At 47.1% G+C, this 24,387-nt stretch overlaps 1 protein-coding gene across 1 annotated transcript in view; it reads right to left on the bottom strand.

Annotated features, from left to right (window-relative positions):
* The window catches only part of Hadh (hydroxyacyl-CoA dehydrogenase), a 40,361-nt gene extending 16,190 nt beyond the window's left edge, over positions 1–24,171 (bottom strand). The window contains exons 1-3 of the mRNA XM_040751781.1: positions 23,969–24,171; positions 4,069–4,197; positions 963–1,120 (exon numbers count right to left, since the gene is read on the bottom strand). Of these exons, the coding sequence (XP_040607715.1) occupies positions 963–1,120; positions 4,069–4,197; positions 23,969–24,100 (419 nt within the window). The 5' untranslated portion in view covers positions 24,101–24,171. The remainder of the gene's footprint in view (positions 1–962; positions 1,121–4,068; positions 4,198–23,968) is intronic.
* Between the last annotated feature and the right edge of the window lie 216 nt (positions 24,172–24,387).

Below are 24,387 nucleotides of genomic sequence, written 5' to 3'. Positions count from 1 at the left end.
CCGTCGGACACCCCAAGGTCAGAGGGGGAAGTGGTGGCCTGTCCCCACCCTCTCTGTTCCCTCCACTGACACCAGGGGGCAGCAGAGCCTTTCACCGCCGTGAAGGCAACGGGGTTTGATTGCCTTGCCAGACTCCGTGCTGACCTGAGAGTCAACCCCAGCACCACAAGCGTCCTCTTTGTCACATGTTTCTGAGGAGCTAAACGCGCACGATCAGCAGAATGCTGCACAGAGGACAGAACCGGGAGCTCGCAGCCACCGAGACACACAGATGGGGATTTACAGCCCAGCAAGCCGATCCACAAGTGCTTCCCGAGAATCACTTCTGCATATAACCTCACTCCACCGTCCAGGGCTGACCAAGGAGGGAGAAATGCGGCCACGTGGGTCATAGGACAAGCACACACCAGTTAACTGGTCAGCTGCCATAACCGCCAGAAGCTAAGAGTCAAACAACTGGAGGCCCTAGATTGTGACCCTAGAGCGTTGTCACCTACGCACGATCTTACTGACACCCGAGGCCACCACAGCCTGGAAATCCCCCCATGACCCGGACTTGACAGGTCACTCAGTGTTCACTTAATCCCCCCAGGAAAGTTGTAACTACACCGGATAAAACTGGAAACAGAGGCATGCTGAAGACTGCACAAAGACACTTTGCCTTCAACTAGACCAATCTGTCTGGTGCACTGCAGACTCCCATTAAAGGATTCACCTCGGTATGGTGTGTTCTCAAGCACACAAAGGTCTGTGCCCCCTAGTGGCTGCAGGAAGCACTCAGGCATGACACTGGGCTGCTAATTCCATTTAACCACCGGCAACTCTACCCCTCGTGTAGACAAGGATCTGAAGAGGGAACCCAGCAGCTCTTCTGCAAGAAGTGTTGTGAAGGAGAGGTAGTCTGTCGTCAGAATGGGAGGCCCAAGAGCCAGAGAACCCAAGCAGCAATCTCAGTCACATACTCTGCAGCAAACTTGTCCAGCCGCTGGAAAAGCTCATTCTTCAGCTTGAGATTCTCCACGATGGCCTCCACCACCAGGTCTGTGCTGTGCACGACCGAGGCTGCGTCGGTGCTGGTGGAGAGGCAGCTCAGGGTCTTCGCCACAAACTCATCACCAGCCTGTGCAGACGAGAAGAAAACAGCCTTCACTGGGCCTGCGGGCAACAGGGCAGGTCCGAGGATGGAGGAAGGCCAGAGACCAGCACCCCCAGACCCAGCGGGAGTCACTTGGAACTCTGAGACAGCAAACTCCCAATCTCCCGGCGGAGGGGCAGAGCATCCATGTGCTTCGAGACACCAGGGCAAGAGTCAGCCTGTGGGCAACCCCAACTGTACACAGCAAGTATAGACCATCTACTGGGGACAGAGGGAAGACGTAGCTGCTGCTTAATGAGGATAGTATCTGTTCAGAATCGTGAGACTTGAGAATATTATACACACAAATATAACCGATGCCACTGAATTAAAAAGCGCTTAAAGTGGGAGACAAGAGAGTGTAACAGATCATATAGAATCAAAATGTACGGTGTCTGTGTATGGAAATGTCATAACATACTGTAGAACTCATCGTGTAGACAGCATCATGCATGCTAAGAAAACATTAAAAAATTAAAATGAATTTTATGTCGTATATATAATGCATACCACAATAAAAACATGCAGGACAATTGTTGGGGCACAGAGGTCCTTATAGTCACAGAGAAGCACTAAGAGAACCAGGAATGTTAATCGTGCAGGGAGGGGTCTCTCCTCAATGGAGGAGATAAAAATCAAAGCCTACATTCTATCCAGAAGGCTGAGAGTGGATTTTGTTAATGACCTGGTGACTTTTTGCTATCTGTGGAGACAGATCTTATCCACCTTTTACTATAGAGATAGTCCTCACCCTAATTCCCCAGAATTCTTATTCCACATTCTTCCCTCCCTAGACCATTACTCATCAGGAGGGGAGAGAGGTCACACTTACTTTATGCCCTTCTGACCTCTATGCTAGAGACCACACTAGATCCTAGGCCTTTAGTTATAGAGCCCGCCCTCATGGTCACATGTACTTTGTAAAGGAGTTTCTGTGTAGTCACACATTAAGCTTTATCGTGCACCTGGAATGGGACTGACGGCTGCATGGAAACCTTTCTCCGAATTGTACTGTGTTTTGAATATGCTGATAAAGAAAGACTGGCATTAGAGTCCCTGAAATCTGATCCTGACAACTTAATCTGCACTGGGTTTTCATCCTTATCTCTTCAGTGGTTTACTGTCCTGCCTGGATACCTGCAGAGACACCCTCAGGCAATTCCATAACTACTGTAGATGCTCAACTTTAAAAAACAGCAAAAGAGCCGGGCGGTGGTGGCGCACGCCTTTAATCCCAGCACACGGGAGGCAGAAGCAGTCGGATCTCTGTGAGTTCAAGGCCAGGCTGGACCGACAGCCTCCAAAACAATACAGAGAAACCCTGTCTCGTAAAAACCAAAAAAAACAAAAAAACAAAACAAAAACAAAAACAAAAAAAAAGCAAAGGTCGTCCAGTCAACAGACAGGTTAATAAACAACAGTTTTCGAAAGACACACAAATTGCCAATATATGCGTTTGTAAAAGCTGTTTTAAGAGTCCATCTTATCCCAGTTAGAATGGCCATCACTGAGAAAACAAATAACAGCGAAGGCTGGCAAAGATGTGGGCAAGGGGGCACAACTGTCTACTGCTGGAAGACAGTACGGAGTTCCTCACAAATACTGACTACAGAACTACAGTGAATGACGCTGAGTCAGCACATTACAGAGATCCTTGCATATCCGTTATTGCTGCATTTGTCACAGCAGCTACGAAATTCAACCAGCCTAGATGTCTGTCAGCAGATGAAGGGATAAGGGAAAGTGTGGTACATATGTACACAATGGGATTGTATTCAGCCATAAAGAAAAATGAAGTCACAACACGTGAAGGCAAATGGATGCAACTGGATGGAGATCATTACGTTAAGTGAAATAAGCCAGACTGGCCAGTATTTAATAAAGCTTCCTTCAAATTTGCCTCAAAAATTGTAGTAGTTTTATTCTTGCCCTGCAGGAGTAACACTATAAGGCAGAATAAACACTTCCTCTTTTACATCACATTTACCCAGTTATTTTATTACAGCATCAAGAAACATAACTAATGTGTTTAGCTTTAAAAATAAATTTAAATTAAGGGGGAAAAAAGCCAGGACTCTATCCATATATGGAGAGACATTCCAATCAAGCTTGAAGAAAATCTTAAGCAACTTTTAACAAGATGGTAACAGAAATAAAAATTCAGTTGGCTGTCTTGTGAAGTATTTATAATTAACGTGATTGCCCAGTGAAAGCACTGGATTGAAACACAGCCAGTTCCAACATGAAAAACCGGCAAGCAAGAGCCCACCTCTCTCATGGTCTTCCATTTTTTCTGCTCAGGCAAAAGAGGGCAATTGGCCCTCCAATTCCCTAGAATCTGAGTAGGGAAAAGATAGTGTCCAAGCCATCAAAAGCATCTGTCTAAATATAATACCTTTATAGCATTCAGGTTTTACCTTACCGACCCCACAACAACTCCTGTTTCATCCTCTCCTCCTTGTTTAGCAAAAATAAATGCTCCTCGATTTGCGATCCCGTGTCTTACACGGAGCTCACCAGCTGCGCAAACCTCCTCCTAACGTTAGCGCAGCGGTTCTCCATCTTCCTGTTGCAGACCCTTGAATACAGTTCCTCATGTGGTGGTGACCTCCGACTACTATTTTCATTGTTACTTCATTACTGTAATTTTGCTACTGCTATGAACCGTAATGCAAGTATGTGTTTTCCGATGGTCTTGGGTGACTCCTGCAAAAACGTCATGGGACTCCCCTCAGGGGCTCATGACCCACAGGCTCCATCAGAGCCTCCCCCAACAGCAAAATGGTTGACTCCTTCTGTTTTCAAATTAGTCCCAGTCTCCATTTAGTGGCAGGTTACATAGGTCTAAACAGTCATGAGTTTTACACAAGCGATTAGACACACACACACAAAGGTGGACCATCAGAGCCTGAATGACACTGATAAGAACCTACCTTAGGGTTTTCTGAGAACTTCTTCTTTGCCATCCTCCTCAGGCTGTCCTCAATCCCCTTCTTGGACTTTGCCAGGATGTCCTCTGTTTGGTCCACCAGTACTACCGTATGGCCAGTTGCTGCAGCCACCTAATGAAAACCGAGAATCGGTTTCACAATCCGCATGACTTCTGCCACGATTCTCTCAAAGCAGCCCGTGAGCAAGTGTACGCCAGCGTGAGACATGTGCTTCTCCCTGACAGGCACACCGCACACAGCAAACTCTCACCTGATGTGAAGCAGGATGGTAGGCCCCGGAAGGCCTTCCCCATGGAACCGGGCTACCCATCGCTCCAGAAAGGAGCCTGCATCTTCTCTTTAGAGATGAAGGCTGAGTGCACTTCCACCCCTCTGCGCCCCCCCCCCCCGTTTCCCATGACTGCAGCCCTTAAAACAAAAGTAGGTGAAGCTTAAGATTCTAATCACCAAGTCAAAAAGCACCCTGTCCCCTAGAGCTATTTAATGACGAAACTTAAAGGAGAGCAAAGTCTATGACAACCAGCTTGGGTTGGGGGGGTAATTCCAGATTTCCTGCCTTCTGCACTCCCCCCCTGGGTGGGTGAAGTCCCTGAGGCACAGGTATATTGAGCAAAGCTGTGTCACAAGTCATAGCTTAGTTTATACACTGTCAGCGTCAAGTCGACCCCTCTTTCACCCAGCTCAGTGAGGACCACACAGTAGGAAGTTTGTCTGAAACATCAGCCATTGACTCACCCACACGCAAGTGTAAGTCATTCTTTTTTTTTTTTTTTTTTTTTTTTTTTGGTTTTTCGAGACAGGGTTTCTCTGTAGTTTTGGAGATTGTCCTGGAACTCACTTTGTAGACCAGGCTGGCCTTGAACTCACAGAGATCTGCCTGCCTCTGCCTCCCGAGTGCTGGGATTAAAGGTGTGCGCCACCAACGCCCGGCAAGTGTAAGTCATTCTAAATATAAACTTAAAGGGCCTTTCATCAGGCCAAAGGCACCTCTGTCCAATCTATACCTGGCTCACTGGACAGAAGAAAAATGTACAAGCTTCCTACTCAACCCTGTAGTTTTTACTAGGACTCAAAGGTATGAGTCTGTTCTTGCTGCTTTACAGATACCTGATCTCTGCTTCTTCTACAATGTAGATTTTGGTACAGATTGACAATACTAATATGTCTAAAACTTTTATGTCCTTTTGTATAATAAAGTTTATATAGGCTTCAGAGGATCAAGTCATAAAGCTTGGATCCACTTCTCAAAAGGACTCCAGATAAGTACAACTTTTGTTATTCCACCTATCTGTTCCTGAGAATGGGATTTTCTCCCCTGGTCTAGGGACTCTTGCCCTTCCCGATCACTAAAACTATAGACCTAAGAGTACTGATTAAGTAAACATGTCTCAAACAGATTTCCACTTCTGGTTTCCACTTCTGGCAGACACATCGAGCATCAATTGCTGACTACAGCCTGCTACTAAAGACTGCAAGCTCTAGTTTTGCTATGGATATGAACCAGTCCAGCCGATGTGAACACTCCCTGTTTCTTCAACAGTATCCGCCAACAAAATGCTTCTGATAAATACTTTACTGCCTAAATTCCCTCTTTGCTTTTGACTAGCATTTCAGCCTAGTTGGACCCCTGACTACAACAACCCAAAGTCAGCAGGAAGTAGCACAGAAAAGAATACATCGCCCCTTTTCCCTGGTTAAGATGCTAAGTCAAAGAAAAACTCCCTTACATAGGGGACAAGATAACAATAAAAATTGTCCACTAGTAACCCAGAATTGGGCTACCTATAAGAAGACGAGTGAATGAAAGGGGTAAACTAAACTCAAAGGCTTCACTTCTAATAATTTAGAAATAAAGGGACCAGACCCTCACTCAGCCCCTGCTTTAGCAGCCATGACAGGCTACAGGAAAGACACGTAGGCCTCTGACACAAGGAATCTCCAGATCCTGTGGCCTCCGGGAGCCTAGGGCCAAAACTGAATATGAAGAAACTCCAGATGCACCCCAGCCTCCTCGATACTTGATTCCTGGGAACTGTTTGGCTACAAAAGAAACTCCAGGAGGTACCAAAAGCTCCCCTGTAGTCTCCAGGATATAGTTCTTAAAACTATTGGTATCTATGTACAACAGGCCACTGGCAAGTAACAAGACAATGCCATAGAAACCACAGAATGTTCCCTCTTAGCACTGACCAATGAAAATAATTGGTACACAGGTATTTCATGCCAAAATATGACTTTGAGAGATTTTCCTGATTGTTCCCAAATGTCAACCAATCAGAAACCAATCCATACCTACTGATATAATCCTGTAACTTTTGTCTATAAAACCTAGCAGTAGACAGGAAACTGCACTCCTTCTGGGGGCTGCTGCGAGAACTTTCTAGATGGCGTCCCTGTTGTGGTTGGATGAACAATCATTAAACCTCGCTTTTGCAGTTTGGTGGGTCTTCCTGGTGGTCTCTGGGGACTTTGCAACTTGGGCACAACAAGTCAAGTCAGCACGGGAGCAGCGGGACATACCTGACCTACCGAAGACATGAGTGACAGCCAGCACCGCTGAGAGACCGCTCGGGACCCACAGCACTCCCTAGACCCATGGACATTTGTGGTGTGGAAAGAGGGTTGGGCTAGCTGGAGATCTATCTAAGAAGTAACCAACCAGAAGGCAAAAATGGCAAGTCTTAAGCCACTGTCACCGTTGTGAGATTCCTGAAGCCACGCAACTAAAACTCAAAGCAGAAAGCAAAGAGGGGAAGAAACAGAACAAATGAGCAGGGTGTGAAGGTTAAACAGGTTCAAATCCCGAAGCAAGATTTCCAAAGCAAAGACAAGTTTGAAAGACAGGCTTTAAATCACAACAGCTCCCTGGGTGTCTCCCACGCAGCAGCGCAGTGGTGCAGGTCAGAGCCTGCCTGGCCTGTGGGCTGCTTCGGCATCCCAGGGCCTGAGAACAGCAGGATGAAAAAGGTGCTGAGACTCAAGGAGTGACAGACAGATCAGGGCACCGGGGACAAGAAGGGTGAGTCCTCTTGATCTTCCATCTCTTTAGAAGTACACGGTGAGCTCAGCTGTCAGCGTAAGGCCAAACTATTCCCCAAAGCAGAACACCCATGGATCCAGCCCAGCTTTTCTCCAAAAAACCAAGGCCAGGAGCCAACAACTCGAATCACACACAAACCAGAGTCTCCAATTCAGTAAGTTCAGGGTGAGTGGGCAGAGCGAATCTAGAAACAACCTAGAAAGGAGCTGACTCAGCAGGCCCAGGAAGGCTGCTGGAAAAGCTGACCCCGGGCTCACATCTGGAACTTGGGTACGGGGAGAGTTCCCACCATTCTCTGACAGCGTAGCTTATGCTGCTGCAGGCTCTCCCGAGACAGTGCAATTTTGAAATGTGCCAGGTAGAGGGTAATGTCATGTCCATTGCCCAGTCCAAATCCTGGATGCCAGGCCTCTAACTGGTGCCCCGTAGACAACCTTCACACATTTTGTCACTTCTTTATTTTTTTAAAGATTTATTTATTTATCATGTATACAGTGTTCTGTCTGCATGTATCCCTGCAGGCCAGAAGATCTCATTACAGATGGTTGTGAGCCACCATGTGGTTGCTGGGAGTTGAACTCAGGACCTCTGGAAGAACAGTGAGTGTTCTTAACCTCTAAGCCATCTCTGCAGCCCCATTTTGTCACTTCTTGCTGCGAGGGAGCTGCGTGCTTCCAAAGGCAGCTCTTGCCTGACATGCGACATACCCCAGTGGCCTTCCTCTTTGCCACTAGTACTTTATACCCTTTATGGTAGTAAATTGCCACCAGGAGGCACCCACAATAACCTAGCAACCAAACACTCACAATGTCCCAGCACCCCAGGGAGCAAGCACCCGCAATGACCCAGCACCCAGGGTGCAAGCACCCACAATGTCCCAGCACCCAGGAAGCAAGCACTGATCCTTAAGGAAGGGGGTCTCCCCTGAGGTGAGGACACAGGTGATATTTCTAGAAAGCATCTTCCTGGTTACCATACCCACCTCTGGCTGACGTCACAGAGCACTTTTTGTTGGGTTTTAGATGAGGAGCCATGCTAGCCTCACATGTTTAGACAGAGCAAAGGAAACCTACAGGTACTCATATGTGCAGACAACTGGCCAGACACAGCTAGCTGCCCGATCACTAAACCTCCAGGCAGTTTTCCGTGAGCATGGAGTACATGTTACGTGATCACATCAGAGTGACTCTGTGTAAACCACTGGCTTATTTCCCATGTATCCAGAAGACACCGGAGGCGCTAACTGACACAAAGACCAATGCCCTCTAAATGCTCAGGTTCCACACAGTCACTTCCAACAGATGTGCCCTAGAGACATGGGCCAGCGACTAAATGAGGGCAACATCATGTCTTAATGATCTTTGCAAACCTCAAAGCCAGGCCCACAAACAACACATGGCCTGGTCCACATCACACGCTTCAGACAATATCCGTGGGACTATGAGACTGGTGTTCCTTGCTTCTGGCACTCCAAGCGGGCTCATCTTCCTCTCATTGGTGAGTGAGCCTAAACGGGTTGCCCCAGAGATGGGGCTGGAACAGGCAGTCTAAATGGATTACCAGAGAGTTGGTTGCTGGAGCAGACAGTCTGGCTCTTGCTCCAACGAAACCCAGAAAAGCTGCACAATTCTCACCGCAGACCAGCCTGACCCATGCAGGCAACTTTAAGAATGTAGGCAGCCAAAGCCTCCTGAGAGCCAGCATGCTTCTTCCTGAATTACTGGTGTACTCGTCTCAACCAACCAAAAACATAAGCCCTTTAAAAAGGAGGGGAAATGTAACAAGAACAGGATGGGGCTTGGACTGAGGACCTCCGGAGTGCCAGGGTCAAGGCTACATTTTCCCAAGACTATTTCCGCTTCGCGAAAGATGCCATCAATATAAAAGGCTGAGGCTCTTGACAACAACCACTCAGTTAAGCCATGAAGCCAGGATTAAGTTCTGAGCCTGTTTGAGTCCAGGACTTGTCTTCCTGTAATCCAGGAGAGTGAAGTACATGTTACATGATTGTGTCAGAGTGACTCCGTGTAAACCACTGGCTTATTTCCCACTTGACATTCTGACTACCTGGTGAAATAATCAGATACGACCGCTATAAAATAGAACTCGTTTGGATCTTTTCATAAGAGTCAGGCCATGCACTCATTATGTTTCCGTCCCTTCTCTGCCAACCCTGGCCACTTCAGCATCGAGCATGCCTGTGGGAATTCTTGCGGGCCTGTCTTCTCCTGGAGCTCATGGCCTTGCTTTGGTTCTGCACAAGCCATAACGCTGGGGGAATAACCAGACTCTAGAGAATTAATTCTTTCATAGACCCCACAACAAAATAAAGCCAAAGTCCACAAAGACGGGTCACCCTAAGAACGGCTTCCATGTAAGAGAGTGCCTTCCCAGGGTTGCAGAGGACCTGAATTCAGTTCTCAGCACCCATAGGGCAGCTCACAGCTGTCCATAACTCCAGTTCCAGGGGATGCAACACTGTTCTGGCCTCCTCAGACTATTACACACATGTGGTACATACATGCTAATACAGACTCACACATATACACAAAATAAGTAAATCAAAATGTTTTTGAAAAGAGTACTTCCCCTATGCCAAATATCAGACCTATGGAATATCATTTTACCTTATTTAACCAATTCTCAAAGTTACAATGCCAATTTTAATGAAGTGTCACTTTACAGTTCTGCACTTTATTATCCTGGGAATGCGGCAATACTATCATTAAAAGCTGACCTTAATGAACATATAGCTGTTTTTGATACTTGAAACAAGAAAATCCATCGATGTACTCATCCAAGGGGACACACAGGCAACAGGTGTGTCTACAGTGTAGCACTGTGCTGAGTTCAGTGGCTCAGGTCTACGGACCGAAAGTCCTTACACACTTGTTATCACATGCCTGTGGCTGCCCATTCGCCCACTACTTTTCTTTCCTCAACCTTTGACAAAGACGTCACTGAAAGAGGAGCTGTGACTTCATCTGGCACAAATACTATTCTGCATGAAAAGGAAGAAACAACACTGATGTCTCAGATCTCATGAGTGCTGAAAACATACACGCATATCATACAGAGCATGCTACATTTAATTTCAAAATTAATTAAACTACCTTACATGCCATCCTAGAACCTTCATCCAGTGACTGATGGAAGCAGAGGTGAACATCCACAGCTAAACACTGAACTGAACCCTTGGAACCCAATGACAGGGAAAGAGGATCCATGAGCAAATTGTCAAAGAATGGGCTGGCGAAACCAGCAGAAACAACTGATCTGAACAAGGGGGAGCTCTTGGACCCCAGACTGACAGCTGGGAAGCCAGCTTGGGACTGATCCAGAAACCCTGAGTGTGAGAGTCAGTGAGGAGGCCTGGGAAACCTATGGGGCCCTGGGCAGTGGATCAGTGTTTATCCCTGGCATACAAACAGACTTCGTGTGTCCATAACACAGAGGGATGCTCTCTCAGCCTGGACTCTTCGGGGAGTGCCTGGACCCTGCCCTGAGCGAAATGACAGACTCAAGATATCCCCTATCTGAAAGGGAGTGGGGATAGGGTGGGAGGTTGGAGGGAATGGTGGGGGGGTGCGGGAGGAGGGGAGGGAGAGGGAGCTGGGATTGACATGTGAAGCAAGCTTTTTTTCAAAAAAAAATGTAATCAAAAGTAATGAAAAAAAAAAGAATTTCAGAAAAGAAAAGAAAACCCAAATTTAAAATTTTCTTAAAACCTCTGGGTTCCCCTACCCTGCCAAAAAAAATAAAAAATAAGCCTGAAGACCATAGTTCAAGAAACATTATGTATTAGTCACTTCTAGTGTTGCTGCAATAAAAACAGCTTAAAGAAAGAAGGGCTTGTTTTGGAGAAGTCACAGTAGGATGCTGAGGAGTAGAAGCTGCTGAGTCCTCGTCAGGAAGCAGAGAACCACAAATGGAAGCCATCGGCCTGCTTTCTCCTTTCTATGCAGTTCACAAAGCCAGCCTAGGGAATGGCGCCACCCACGTGAGGGTGGGTCTCCCACCATAACCAGCCTATCGTGAAAACTCCCCACAGGCATGCCCAGAGACCTCACAGAGCCGACAACTGAGACAGAGCACCACACACCATGCTCATATCTGTGGTTGCTGGTGATAACCAGGGGTATTAGTTACTTGTCCATTACTGTGAAAAAAACACCATAACCAGGGCAACTTACGGAGGAAAAGGGTTCATTTGGGCTTACAGTTCCAAGGGATAGAGTCATGATAGTGGAGGATTGTGGCAGATGCAGGAGGGAGCTGAGCCTGGACTACGGAGAACATGAGCTTGAAACATCAGGAGTCTTTAAACCAGCCCTCTCACGGAGGTCTCATATCAGATATCCGGAATCAGATATTCATAATACATAACAGTGACAACATTATAATTGTGAAGTAGCGATGATCCCCACTTCCCCAAAGCCCAACAACTCTTTCCCATCTAGTTCTCTCTGGTCATCCTTTTCTTGCAAGAGCTGTCTGTTACCACTGCCGAGGCCTCAGGCACGGTGTGGTTGCTCTAGTTACTGCTCTGGAAAGTCCCAAGCCCTTGAGGTGGGAAGTCTGCCGTCACAGCGTTTAGCTCCGTGGTGGCTTACAGCTAAGGAGAGAATATGAAGAGCGGAAGGGCTGTGTTTCCTCAGCAGTCAAGCACCTGAGTGGGGTTTACAAACAACCTGTGCAGTGGGGATGCAGAATTCCCCACAGTTCAAATGAAATGCAGAGGCTACCAGAAATGCCCTCCATCAGTGACCAGAGGTCACAGACAAAACCCTTGGCTTCTAGGGTGAGTGACTCTGGACTCTGCCCAGTGCCTCTCACTCCTGTCGTGGACTGCGACCAGCACTGAGGACACCATGCAGGGCACCATTTCTCACTGGCTACTACCTGCTGTTGACTCCATACACACCCTGTACCTGGCTCCAAGCCTCAGGATGACACGGTGAACAGACAAACCTGTTCTCAAAAGCCTCAAACATCTCAAAAGATCATCTCACTGATCCCAACAGCCGTTGTGGGGAAGCGTGCTGCCCTAATTCCAGAAATGAGTAAACTGAAAGTTGACATGTGACTGGGATTTGAAACTGGAACTAATCACTCATGTCCTTGACTCAGCTGGGCACGACAGAGTCTGCAGCAACGGTCTGAAATGACACTGAGCTGGGCAATGGCCCCACGCTGGTGCCCGTGAGCCAACTGGAAACTGAAAATTATTTCCTAACCTCCCCCGCCCATCTCCTCATCTGCAGAACCAGGAGACAGAAGTGTTGGGAGGAGCACACGAGTGAATACAAGTTGAGTCCTTACAGCATGGTGGTGTATCACAAACGAATACCACCCTCCCCCTTCCTCCTTCTATCAGGGCCTGAGGCACCGGACCCGGCACAGTCCGCTGAGGTAAACCACATGTGACCATGGAGGGGCTCAGCACTAGCCACTGACACAGATTCCTGTGGAGACTTGCAGTCATTTGAAAAAGCACACAGATAAACCTCTTCACCTACAAATACCCAAAGAGCCAAGAGAGAATGTCATAATGCATAAAACAGATGAATATGACCGTCTGTCTTATCATTTACTACCAGCAAATCTATTTGCTATAAGGAATGCAGACCTGTTTCCTCTAGGTGGAAACATTCCTTCCTGGCAAGAGAGAAGCTGAGGGTCATGAAAATCACAAAAACTTACAAGATTCTATGGCACAAAACCGTTGTAAGGCTCACAAGGCCTTTCTCTCTGAAGGTCTCCCAGCAGTAAACAACTGATTGGGGAGAGGAGCCACATTCGTGAAGTAGCCACACAGGGAGCTCTAGACTTCGCCATCCACACTAGGGTGGGGTTGGCGGTCATCGGTTTAAAGCCACCCATGCCCCAACGAGAAGCCCAATGCTTGCTCCTGTGAGACAACCCATTAAACTCACTGGTTGGCCAAGCTGAACTTGAGTGGGATCATTTCTTTGGTCTGCCACTGCCTTGTATCTGGGATAAATAGACAGACTCGTTAGGAATGCCATCGTCTAGGCACAAGACTCCCATTGCAATCATGAACTTACAGTGTCTGCCTGCACAGGGCCGGGCCGGGCAAGTCAATAGCAAGTCATGCATTGGGGAGGGGCTCACGAGGCCCTACCCATATATGCTGAACTATTGGCTACGGGTGGACGGTGGAAGATAAGGGGTCTTTATCATCAATGTATATTCACTGGTGAGTGCACCAGGCTCCACTGCATAATTGCATGTCCATGGTCACCCAGATGGCCCTGGTTAAACTCAGTGGGTCACAAAAGAAAGTAGAAAGACATGAACATGGGAGAGAAACTGGGGGTGGGGGAACTTGAAATAGGTGGGAAGGAGATAAGAAGACTTAATGAGATAAGAGAGAATAGGGGAGGTAAGCATGACCAAGAGCACTATATACAGGTATGAAATCGCACAAATGGAATTAAACAATGAAAACAAATAGACTCCCTAGGGAAAGTTTGACCCAGGAAGTTAAGAGTTAGCAAACCTTACACTCATAAGCTCTGCCCACACATGGTTCCATTTGCAATAGAGAAAAATGAAAATAAAGATGAAATATCAAATCATAACTTCAGGAGGCGACCCAGGTTCACACTGCACTGATGACCCCTCCCACAGTCGGGTCCCCACAGTGGGGGTGCCACACCATCTGATGTGTGAGTTCACTCCTAAAGTTCCAAGGGGTTTCTTGGGATCATGCCTTTTCAGTGTGCACAATACATGGAACACACACCATCTGTGTGAATCTGTGTTATTGTAAGACCTCCGGCAATCAGTAGGCCTTTAGTTAAGTTTTGCAATTCAGCGGTGATGGATGTACTGACTTACTATGCGAGTGGCCCTGGGTTCAATCTTCAGGATCGAGAGGGGGGGGAAGAGGGAGAGAGAGAGAGACAGAGAGAGAGAAAGAGAGAGACAGAGAGAGAGACAGAGAGATAGAGAGAGAGAGACAGACTGAGAGAGAGACACAGAGAGAGAGACAGAGAGACAGAGAGAGAGAGAGACAGAGACAGACAGAGACAGAAAGAGACAGAGTTATGATTTTTTTGTTTAAACTGATTAGACCAGGAGCTCAGTGGTTAAGAGTGTTTTTTGTTCTTGCAAAGGACCTGAATTTGGTTCCCATCTCCCTCTACCATTATATAAATTACAGATAATTTATCAAGGGCTATTGTAGTCTGAATTGTTCTCCCACCAGAAGGGGAAGACTAGAGGGTTATGGGAATGGATGCATTAGACAAACGCCTTCTGCAGGAGGGGTCCATCTATGAGGTCGGTGTGGCTCTCTCTAGCCTCTCTCCTGGGTGAATCCGCCGTCCCTCCCACACTCTGGTATGGGTTGAAGCAGCACAAAACCTTCACCAGATCCGGCTGCCTGGCATGGCAGGCAGAATCAACAGACAGACATGGCAACTGACAGCATCATGAGTTAAGCAAACCACTTTTCTTTACAAATGTACCAGGCATTCTTACAGCACCAGAAAACGTATTGAGACGTGGCCTCCCAGTAGCTAACCCATGCTCATCTTCAGTGTCATATGTTATGCGGAGGTGGGAGACCAGGTGGCTTACACAATGGCTGCAAAGTCAGTATACAAGGAAGAATCCACTGGTAAAAAGGCTAGAAAACCCCACGTGAGCCCAACAAAATGTGTGTGTGTGTGTGTGTGTGTGTGTGTGTGTGTGTGTGTGTGCTATGCATACATGTAAAGGCCCTCGGCTGACATGGGGTGTATCCCTTGATGGCTCCCCCTCCTTTTATTCCGAATCCAGGTCTTTTGCTGAACCTGGAGCTCCCTGTTTGTGCTGATCCCGCTAACCAGCTCGCTGGCAGGACTGTTAGAACTACAGGTGAGCTGTCACACACCTGGATTATATGGCTTCTAGGAACCAAACTTTGGTCAGGACACTTGCACAGCAAGCACTTTACCACTAAGCCACCTCTCCGGTCCAGTCATCTCTAATTTTCGTCCAACGGTTTCGCTCGTTACTAAAAAGTGGGTTCAAATGCTAACCGCTCTGCGAAGTCTCTCGCCAATATCGTTGGCTTTAAAATCCGACTGCAAAGTCTTTACTGCTCATCTTACACTAATTTACACCAAAGCAAGCGATTTCCGATGGGTTTTAATGTCTCCTTTAATACTTCAAACCTCTACATTGACTCGCTCGCTTTACTTGAGGCCACTGCTGAGGCTCAGATACTTCAGGAACCTGAGCACCCATCCTTTCCCAGTCACGCAGCACTTCCTCCTTCTCCCTGTTCCTCAGACCCACACCGGCGTTTCCTCCACCACACATGTTCTCTCCCATCCGCTGTTGGGGAGCTGCAGCTCACCCTCCACAGCCCAGATTGAGGCTCTGCCCTTTACTGACGCCTCTCCGGATGCCCAGAGGAGGAGGTCAATTCCTTGAGCCTCTTCTGATGCATAGAAGCAGTACATCACCTATGGGAACCACTGTGGGAGAGAAACCACAGCCGAGCACTGAGCCAGTGAGTCAACGCCTCTCCGTGGCCACCCCATTACATCATGGAACCTCCAGCTCCAGAATCTGACCATGAAGTGACAAGGAACGGATTGTAGGTTGGTGGTTTTTGTTTGTTTTTCACTAAACTTTCAAAATTTGGCCAATAAACAGCCAAAGTCAGGAGAAATCCCAGCTGTGAAAGATGAGTGGTAAATTAAAATTTGAGGAGTTGCTCAACAATGCTTTTCAACGATGAGATAATTTGTGGGGATTATTGGTTATTACGCCATCTACTTCATGTTTTGAAGTTACTGTCACTACAAAAGACGCATCCTGGATAGAGTAGCAGGCAGTCAGTAGCTTTCTTATGATTAGTCATTCCTACCTGTGTCTCTTCCTTAGCAGACAACGGGTTCCTCCGGAGCAACAGGCATATCTTCCCTGCCATCCAGACTAGAGCCACCCAGCACAGAGACACTTCTTACTAATAACAATAACAGCAACACAGGGATGACACACCCGCTTTTCAAAAATCTCGATTTGTAAATTATTTTTGAAATACCTTCCTTTTGTTATTAGAAACCCTTCACCTCAAACCTCACAAAACCTTCCAGTGTCTTAGATTTGTGAGAAATCACATCATTAGCTTGAGAAGAATGGTAAGAAACAAGAGATGAGTTAAGAGCAGAGGGTGGTCTTCCCGCCATTGGTGGCTGGGATGCTGGTGATGGGAAGGGCAGGCACCAGTGCTGCCTAAAGAGAAACCCGGGTTCTTTATGCTCCTTGACCGCCACGCCTGCGATTTCCAAGTGGACTGCGTTTAGTTCACTCTAGCCTAGCCGGTCAACGTGTCACGCCCCCTTTATCAAAGGGACCCTGCTGTCTGTGTCTGTCTGTCTATCCAGGGCACAGGCCCAGTGATTCCTTCCATCACACGGACACCTCCTGGTTAGAGATCAGCAAAGATTTTACTGTTCAGGGTATTAGTTACAAATCACCAAGCACGGTGGCCCGACAGCAGTGCCTTTCAAATGTTTTTAGCCATGAACCCCTTCTTCACAGAAAGGCATACACTTGACGAGTAAACACAACAAAGGTCAGGGAAGAGGAGAGTCCCCTAGGAAACACGTGTATCTGCTAAAGTCCATCCGAGAGCACTTTGTAAAAATCCCTAACCGCCACATCCATTAGAATGGGCATAGCCAAGTGACCTGCAGACTCAAATTTTTAAACGTGTGTGTCTAATTTAGATTGTCCACAGAGGACAGGAAGCTAGAAGGGGTCCATGAGAGAAGAAAGGAGAAGAGGCCTTAACGAAGGGAGGAGACAGAGCGCGTGTGAAAATAGAGGTAGGGGAAATCCTGGGGGTCGGTAGTTGAAGTGGGGATGGGGGCAGGGAGAATGGAGAAAGGAGAGGTGGGGAGGAAGGTTGACCAAAAAACTAAAGATGTATGAAAAGCCTTATGGAAATCCACTACTTTGTTGACTAATTAAAAAAATTTTCCAAGACATATTTTGAACAGAGATACCCTGCACAGGTGGACAATAGTTTCCCGAAAAGACATGGGTTATTAAATGATCCAGTGCCTGCTCTAGTCACTGAGCAGAGAGGCCATAGAGGCTCCCCAAACAACACAGGCTACTGTCGTTGCTCTTGGTTGCCTACCGTAACCAAGATGCTATTGCTGAAGACACAGCGTACTCTGGTTGTAGGACATGGAGAGATGGAATTGAAAGTGACCTGAAATCTTCCTCCCTGCTGGCTAATTTCCACAGGACAGAAGGTGCTGTGCAGGCTACTAGGGGAGAAAAGCCATCAGTGGTCTTCCCCAGTGGTAGACCTGCATGCTACAATATAGGCCCACCTGACAAGGTGTGTCGCCTGGCCCAATTGTGGAATGACTATTATGGGGATAACTGCTTTATGATTTAATTTGAGACCTGTTCTACAAGAGGGAATTCATGCCTGGTGTTGTAAACTTGGCAGGTCACAGGCCCTAGGGGAGGGCCTACTATTGCTCTGCTAAATGGACGCATTGTCAACGGCCTTCTAAATATGATCTTTACGCACAGAGATCAGTGCTGCTTCCAACTGTAGCCAGAGAAACTTCACCTTTCAGTCAACACAGACTGATAACTGGTGCTAAGTAACTTAAATAACCCTAAATAGGACACTTATATTGACCCCTACACACACATGCACGAGGCTTGGGGAACATGGCAGGGGTGGGGGAAGAAGGAGAGAGCTGCAGGAGAGGGAGAAACGGTGTTTTCTGGACATGGCTCTTGGCCACTGTGTTCATGAGCTTACACCAGCTCTGATTCCCTGCACAAGATCAAGCCAGAAAATATTCCAGCATGGTTGCCTGATGAACTCATGAGGCTCCATACCCCTGGCTGAGGAGCTATTGGCAATCGACGGCTACCGGGGAAGGGAGAGGCATTTTTCTTCAGGAGTGTGGTCGCTGGTAGGTGGTCCAAGCTTGGCGGGATTGTCTCACACCCAAGTGCACACAAGCGGCACTGAATGTATTTCGTAGGCCATCCAAAGAGAAGAGGTTGTGAAAGTTGCACAGGGATCTGGGATAGAGAGGTTCAAAACATATTGTGTACATGTATGATATTATCAAATAATAAATGAAAATTGATAATAAAGGCTATGCATTCAACAAAACCGTAGGCAAGGAAAAGGAGAAGAATTCTTATTGTTGATGGAATACAAAAAAATACCACTAGAAATCCCTCAAGAACTTAAAAACAGTATTATATTACTGTATAATCAGCAATTTCATGTGGGGTGTATGCTTATGGGATTAAAACAGATAAAGCCACCAGATCTTCCTTGGGAGGTGGCTTAAGGCTTCTCCTGATAGTTCAAGAATAATTATGTCAGTGAGGGGTGGTATTTAGAAAATACCAGGCAAGATGGCTCAGCAGGTAGTGGAGCTTGTTGCCAGATCTGATCATCTTAGTTCAAATCTCCAGGACCCAGAGGCTGAAAAGAGAGAACTGACTCCTACAGGTTTGTTCTGACCTCAGTATCACATTCTCTGGCAAGTGCACATGTATGTGTGTACATGCATGTGCGTTCACTCACACACTCACACACATACACACACAAATACAGAAAAAAAGCAAACAAATGTAAGAAAGCTGCTTTAAAAGAAAAAGGAATTTTAGTGTTTTGGGTGCAAGCATAGCAACAACACTCAGGCTTCCTGAGCTATATAATGGCACCACCTGGGACTCCTAACTGTCTGGAAATGATGGAGCTGGGAGTGTAGAGTGAACCATGGGAGAAGGGAGGCCATTTTGCTTTGTTCAGTGTTGTAACAAACAAGACTTTTCTTGGTTCTTTAACTTAGGTGACTGTTGTTTAAACCATTGAGAACTCTTGTCTTATATTACAGTGGCCGTACACTCACTGTAAGACACTGAAAACAAACTATCTAGAAAATAGACACGTACACACTCGTGTGCATACACCCTATTTGAAGGCTATGTCCTCAGCTCCATGACTTTTCCTGAGCCCAGCGGAAGGCAGGCTCAGCCCAAGAGGAAATATTTTTAGACAAGGGTGCTTCAGAGATGTAAAAATAGGCCCGTGAATAGCACACTTGTCAAAGCCCCCAGTACTCGGCCAAAGGACCAAGCAACCATGCCAGGCAGAAGCATGCTGGATTTATGCATTTTTGCAAATGTGTCATAAAATTTGAACCAGGGTCTCTGAAGTGTAACTTACATGGTAAATCTAAGAGAGTGACATTAACTGTCACAAAACCTGGACTCTCCAAACCCTCAGCACATCTCTAGTGAATGTCTCTTGGGACCCTCCACCAGGAGGACTGTACTTCATCAACACCACAGTCTATCCACAAACCCCACTGTCATGAAATTACCCTCACACCCGACATCTGACTGCTTCCAATCCTAGCACAAATATTCAAAGGCAGGCGCTGTCCTCTGACTTCCAGATGTTTACTGTGGAGTGTAAACATCCACTAAATAATAAAATAATGTAAAAACTAAAACAGACTCCTGCAGGGACATCAGAGCCTTCTCTTTCACACTTAGAGCAACACTCATCAGCCACCAAATATCTTTAGCAGCAGTATTAACTCCATGTGCTTCCTGTAGAGCTGGCAGTGAGGGAGGTCTGTGTCCTAAGGCAGGTCAGCAGGGAAGACCGAAAGTGATAGGAGAAAATGAAAACCCAAGCAGGGGACAAGTGACAGGTAAAGTAGAATGTCATCACCACAAAGAAAAACCAAACCTGACGGCTCAGCTTTTACGGCCTCCAGGAATGGCAGCACTTCCCAATACACTCCAGGTCAGAAGACAAATACGCCATAGGACTGTGCTTCAAGGTACACCAGAGAAAAACCCCAAAAGGAACTAAGGAACCCAGGAAAGCAGAGAGAAATTAATGACAAACAAATGGTGTGCCCTTGAGTACAAAAAACTGCTGGTAGCCGGGCGTTGGTGGCGCACGCCTTTAATCCCAGCACTCGGGAGGCAGAGGCAGGCGGATCTCTGTGAGTTCGAGACCAGCCTGGACTACCAAGTGAGTTCCAGGACAGCCTCCAAAGCCACAGAGAAACCCTGTCTCGAAAAACCAAAAAAAAACTGCTGGTGTGCTGGACTTGGTGGTGCATCTCTTCAATCCCAGCATTTAGTGGCACAGAGAAGAGGATTTCTGTCAGTTCAAGGTCAGTCTCATTTATACGGCCAGTTCTAGGCCAGCTAGAGCTACACAGGGGAACAAAAAAGGAAGGGGGGATGGAGGGAGGGAGTGAAGGAGGAAGGAAGGAAGGAAGGAAGGAAGGAAGGAAGGAAGGAAGGAAGGAAGGAAGGAAGGAAGACAGAATGGCTAGGAATAAAAATATGGCCTCCATAAAGGGCATTAGGAAGGAGAGTTCATAGTCCAGAAACTATGCCAGTCTCCTGTGATGCTAAAACATCTAAGTTTCTACATTTATCTTTTTTTCAAGAAAACTTAAACCCACTGGAACAACAAAAGTCAATAAGGCTAACAAGTACACAGAGCTCTGATTACTATTCCATTAAACACGAGAAAACTGGGAGGTGAGGTTGGTGAGAGGAGGTGGGAACAAATTCAGTGGCTAGGAGGAAACTTTCCAGTCTATCTGAGCAAATGTTCACCTACTGCGCATTGCACAAGAGCAAAAGAATCCAGCAAATGTTCACCTGTAGCTTAGAATGCTCACCCTGCAACCAGTTCAATAGTTTAAAGAACTCTAAATAAATGCAGGTGTTGGACTGCGTGCGTGTGTACCTGTGTGCATGTGTGTGCGTGTGTGTGTGTGTGTGTGTGTGCGTGCGCGCGCACGCGTGCTTGTGAATGAAAAGATCAGAGGATAACTTAGGGGAGTTGGTTCTCTTCCACCATGAGGCCAGGTCTCTCTAGCTGCTTCTGCCATGCTCCATACTCCAGGCTAGCTGGACCTCGCCCTTCTAGGCAACTCTCCTTTCTTCACTTCCCATCTCACAAGGAGAAGTGCCAGGATCGCAGTCACACAGCTTCATCAGTAAGCTACGAGCCAGCTCATCTTTGGCTTTTTGAAAAGGACACACGCTCACACACACAACACACACACACACACACACACAAGTTTGGGGGCTTTCTTTGGCAAAATGAATTTATTCCTAATCTCCACAAGTGTAAGATACTAAAGACATTGAGCCGGAAAAATCTCTCCAATACTATTCCCAGGCAGCCCAGTCATTTAATGAAGGGTGTGAGCTTTCTGGACTCTTTATATGAGAACAGCCTAAGCAAAGCTTCGAAAGGACTCTATCAGCCTGAGAGACACAGAGTTTTCAGCTTCCGCCTTCCCTCTTCACAAAGCAAACAGCAATCTGTCTCCACTCAAAGTTCATTTAATGCTACAAGCCTCTTTGCCAGCCTAAGCATCTGGCTGAAGATAAATCAGCAGTCAGAAGTATATAACAGGCAAACACATAAAACACATCAGTGTACTTAAATATTAACCTGCAGCCTAAGAGGGGTTTTTCCCACTTAACTGAAAATAAACAAAAAATGGCGGGCAATATAGACACTCTTAGAAGGAACAAATGCACTAATGGCCTAGGCTCTGGCCAAATGTGACCCAGCCTGGACCTCGTTTGTCTAAAATTACTTAACTGCTTGATAAATGCATTGGGTGCATACAAAAGTCTATTTACACCTTTTTGTTTTCCATATCATTCAGCACAAACTGGAACACATCAATTACTTACACAGAACTGCTGCTGGACTTAAACCACTTCATACAGAATTTGAGAAAAATGGGGGCTAAACATGATGGATGATGATAACCCAGACACTAATTTGTGTTTGTTCTTTCATGGCCTCACTCAGGCAGAATAATGAAATAAAAGGCACTGTCTTGCTCAGCAGTCCCTGAGCAAACCGCAGTATCAGCTGGTATCTGCGTCAGGAATAAGCAAGATGGAACAGGAAGCAGGGACCAATGTTCCTCCCCTAAACCCAATGCACCCACCTCAACATCAAGGATGAGGAACAAAAGTGGACATGAGCCTCAAGGACAACAGGACAAGATGACGGCAATAGTCACAAAGGCAGTTCTGACTTCTCTTGGGGCTATATGGCTACATGTGTGCTAATTCACTTACTCCTTTCCACACTCCTACAAAGCCAATACTTGGCCTACTCTGGAGAAGCTGAAGTGCAGAGATAAAGCAACTTCCTTGTGTTAGCACCAACACGCAGACCACCCAACTCCCCATGCTCGACACATTAATTAATAATTAACCACTGGTGCTAGAGGCAAAAAGATCTGTAACCCTGCAGCAAAAACTGTCCATTGTGGATTTGTTTTCCCCCAAAAGAAGGGGATGGCATTTCCATTTGCACTCCAGGTCCAGCTACACAGATCTATGATCCCCATCCTTAGCAATCACTTTCCTTCCTCTCCTCGGGTCAAGGTTCTAGAACCTTACCCACATAACTTTCAGTGCTTCCTGCGTGGGTCCTCAGGCAATGCAACAGACTTTTCTGGTCAGGGATGGACTCAGCATCCACAGAACACAACAACCGCATCTGTACAAAAGCTGAGCAAAGCTTTCTAGTTAGTTTATAATCCGCAACAGTTTCTGCATCCTTCCCTACATTGCTGCAGGAGGCATAAGCCCCCATTGCCTTGTTACTAAGATGTTGCTTAAACATTTAAGGGATACATTGTTTTCTTGGACCTGGACAGCCAATCTCGTCCTCACAGCCTTGAGAAGTTTTGGTGGTACACAGGGAGGGATACCAGTGCAGACTACCTAGCTACACTTTCCAGTTTAGACTTGTACGTTGTTGTTTGTTTTAACAAACTTAATTGACTGTATTTTTCTTGTATAAAACCCTTATGTCGTGGCCACAGCTGGAGCCTGGGTCTTCTGAACAAAGCAAAACAAGCAGGCAAACAGACGGATTTTAGAATGAAGTTAACTGACTAACGTGTTTAAAGCAAGCATGCAAGCATGCATTTGGTTGGGAAAAGATACAAACCTCAGGATACCCTCCCTAATTAAAATTAGGTAAGCATACTACCATAAAACACAAGTTGCAAAGACCAAAAAAGGTAAGAATATAACAGTAGGACATCATAGTTCTCCAATGTGTGTAGAGAGATAACTATTAACAGAAAAGGGGTGACAGTATCCTAACTGCAGTTGATCCTGCACTGCGCCTCAGCTGGCACCAGGCAAAGTCCTACAGCAGCCGGCTAGAGATTAGAGACTTCTCAGGGCCTCTGCTTTTTTTTCTGTCTCCACTCTCATGGGGTTCAGAGATGGGCATGCACACAGATTTCTGCGCCCAGGGCACTATGTCAAAGGTCAAAATCACCAGGCCCAGCCCAGGACTGAGTCCCAGCAACTCCACAAACTCCCACTAGGTGACTTTCCAAACTGTTACAAAAGTGAAGGCCAACGAAAGAAATCTGGGGGGAGAAGCAGGTCACTTGGAAAGAAAACTGCCCAAACAATAACCGGATAATTATTTAAAAAAACAAACTGATAAGGAAATTAAAAGAAATCGCAGCCCAGGTCTTGGCCAGTAGATTCCCGTCTGCGCCCCGGAGTGAGCAGTCAGCAAGTCTGCACACAGAACTTTGCACAGCCAACTCCAGCGTGCGCGCGTGCACCAGCGCTCTCCACCGAGCCTCCCCCGGCCCGGGACAGCTGGTTCAGAAGCATGCACATAAGGGTCGGGCCAAAAGCTCTGGATCTGGGACAGTGGAGCATGCTGCGCCTTCTCGGCCAGTTTCGAACTACTTCCTAGACACCCGCCCCGCGCGACCCGCTCACCTGTGCGATGCCCGCGCCCATCAGACCGCCGCCGATGACTGTCACATGCTTGATCAGGATCTTCTTGGCAGCGGCGGACGCGGAGGAGGAGGAGGACATGCTGCGCACGAATTGCCTGGTCACGAACGCCATGGCGCAGTGGAGCAGCGGAGAGCGAGCAGTGGGAACCGCGCGAGAGGGCCCAGAGCTTCGTGGGCGGGGCGGTGGCGTCAGAGGCGGGGTCTAGCGCGCCCCACCCACCGGTTTGACAGGCTGAGGGTCCTTCCCGAGGGCGGTGCCTGGGCCCAGGCAGGGATGGTCTCAAGGCACAGGCTGAGCTAGAGGCCACTTGTGGCTGCATCTTGGGCTGGTGGACTTGAGATCCTGAGCGTTGTTTAGGGCGAGAAGGGTAAGCCCGGATAGAGAACACAGGAAAGGAA

The sequence above is a fragment of the Mesocricetus auratus genome, unplaced genomic scaffold (genome assembly GCF_017639785.1).
Source record: "Mesocricetus auratus isolate SY011 unplaced genomic scaffold, BCM_Maur_2.0 Super-Scaffold_100009, whole genome shotgun sequence".
Classification (NCBI taxonomy): Eukaryota; Metazoa; Chordata; class Mammalia; order Rodentia; family Cricetidae; genus Mesocricetus; species Mesocricetus auratus.
Note: the sequence above shows the minus strand (reverse complement) of the source record. Positions and strands in the feature narration are given on the sequence as shown.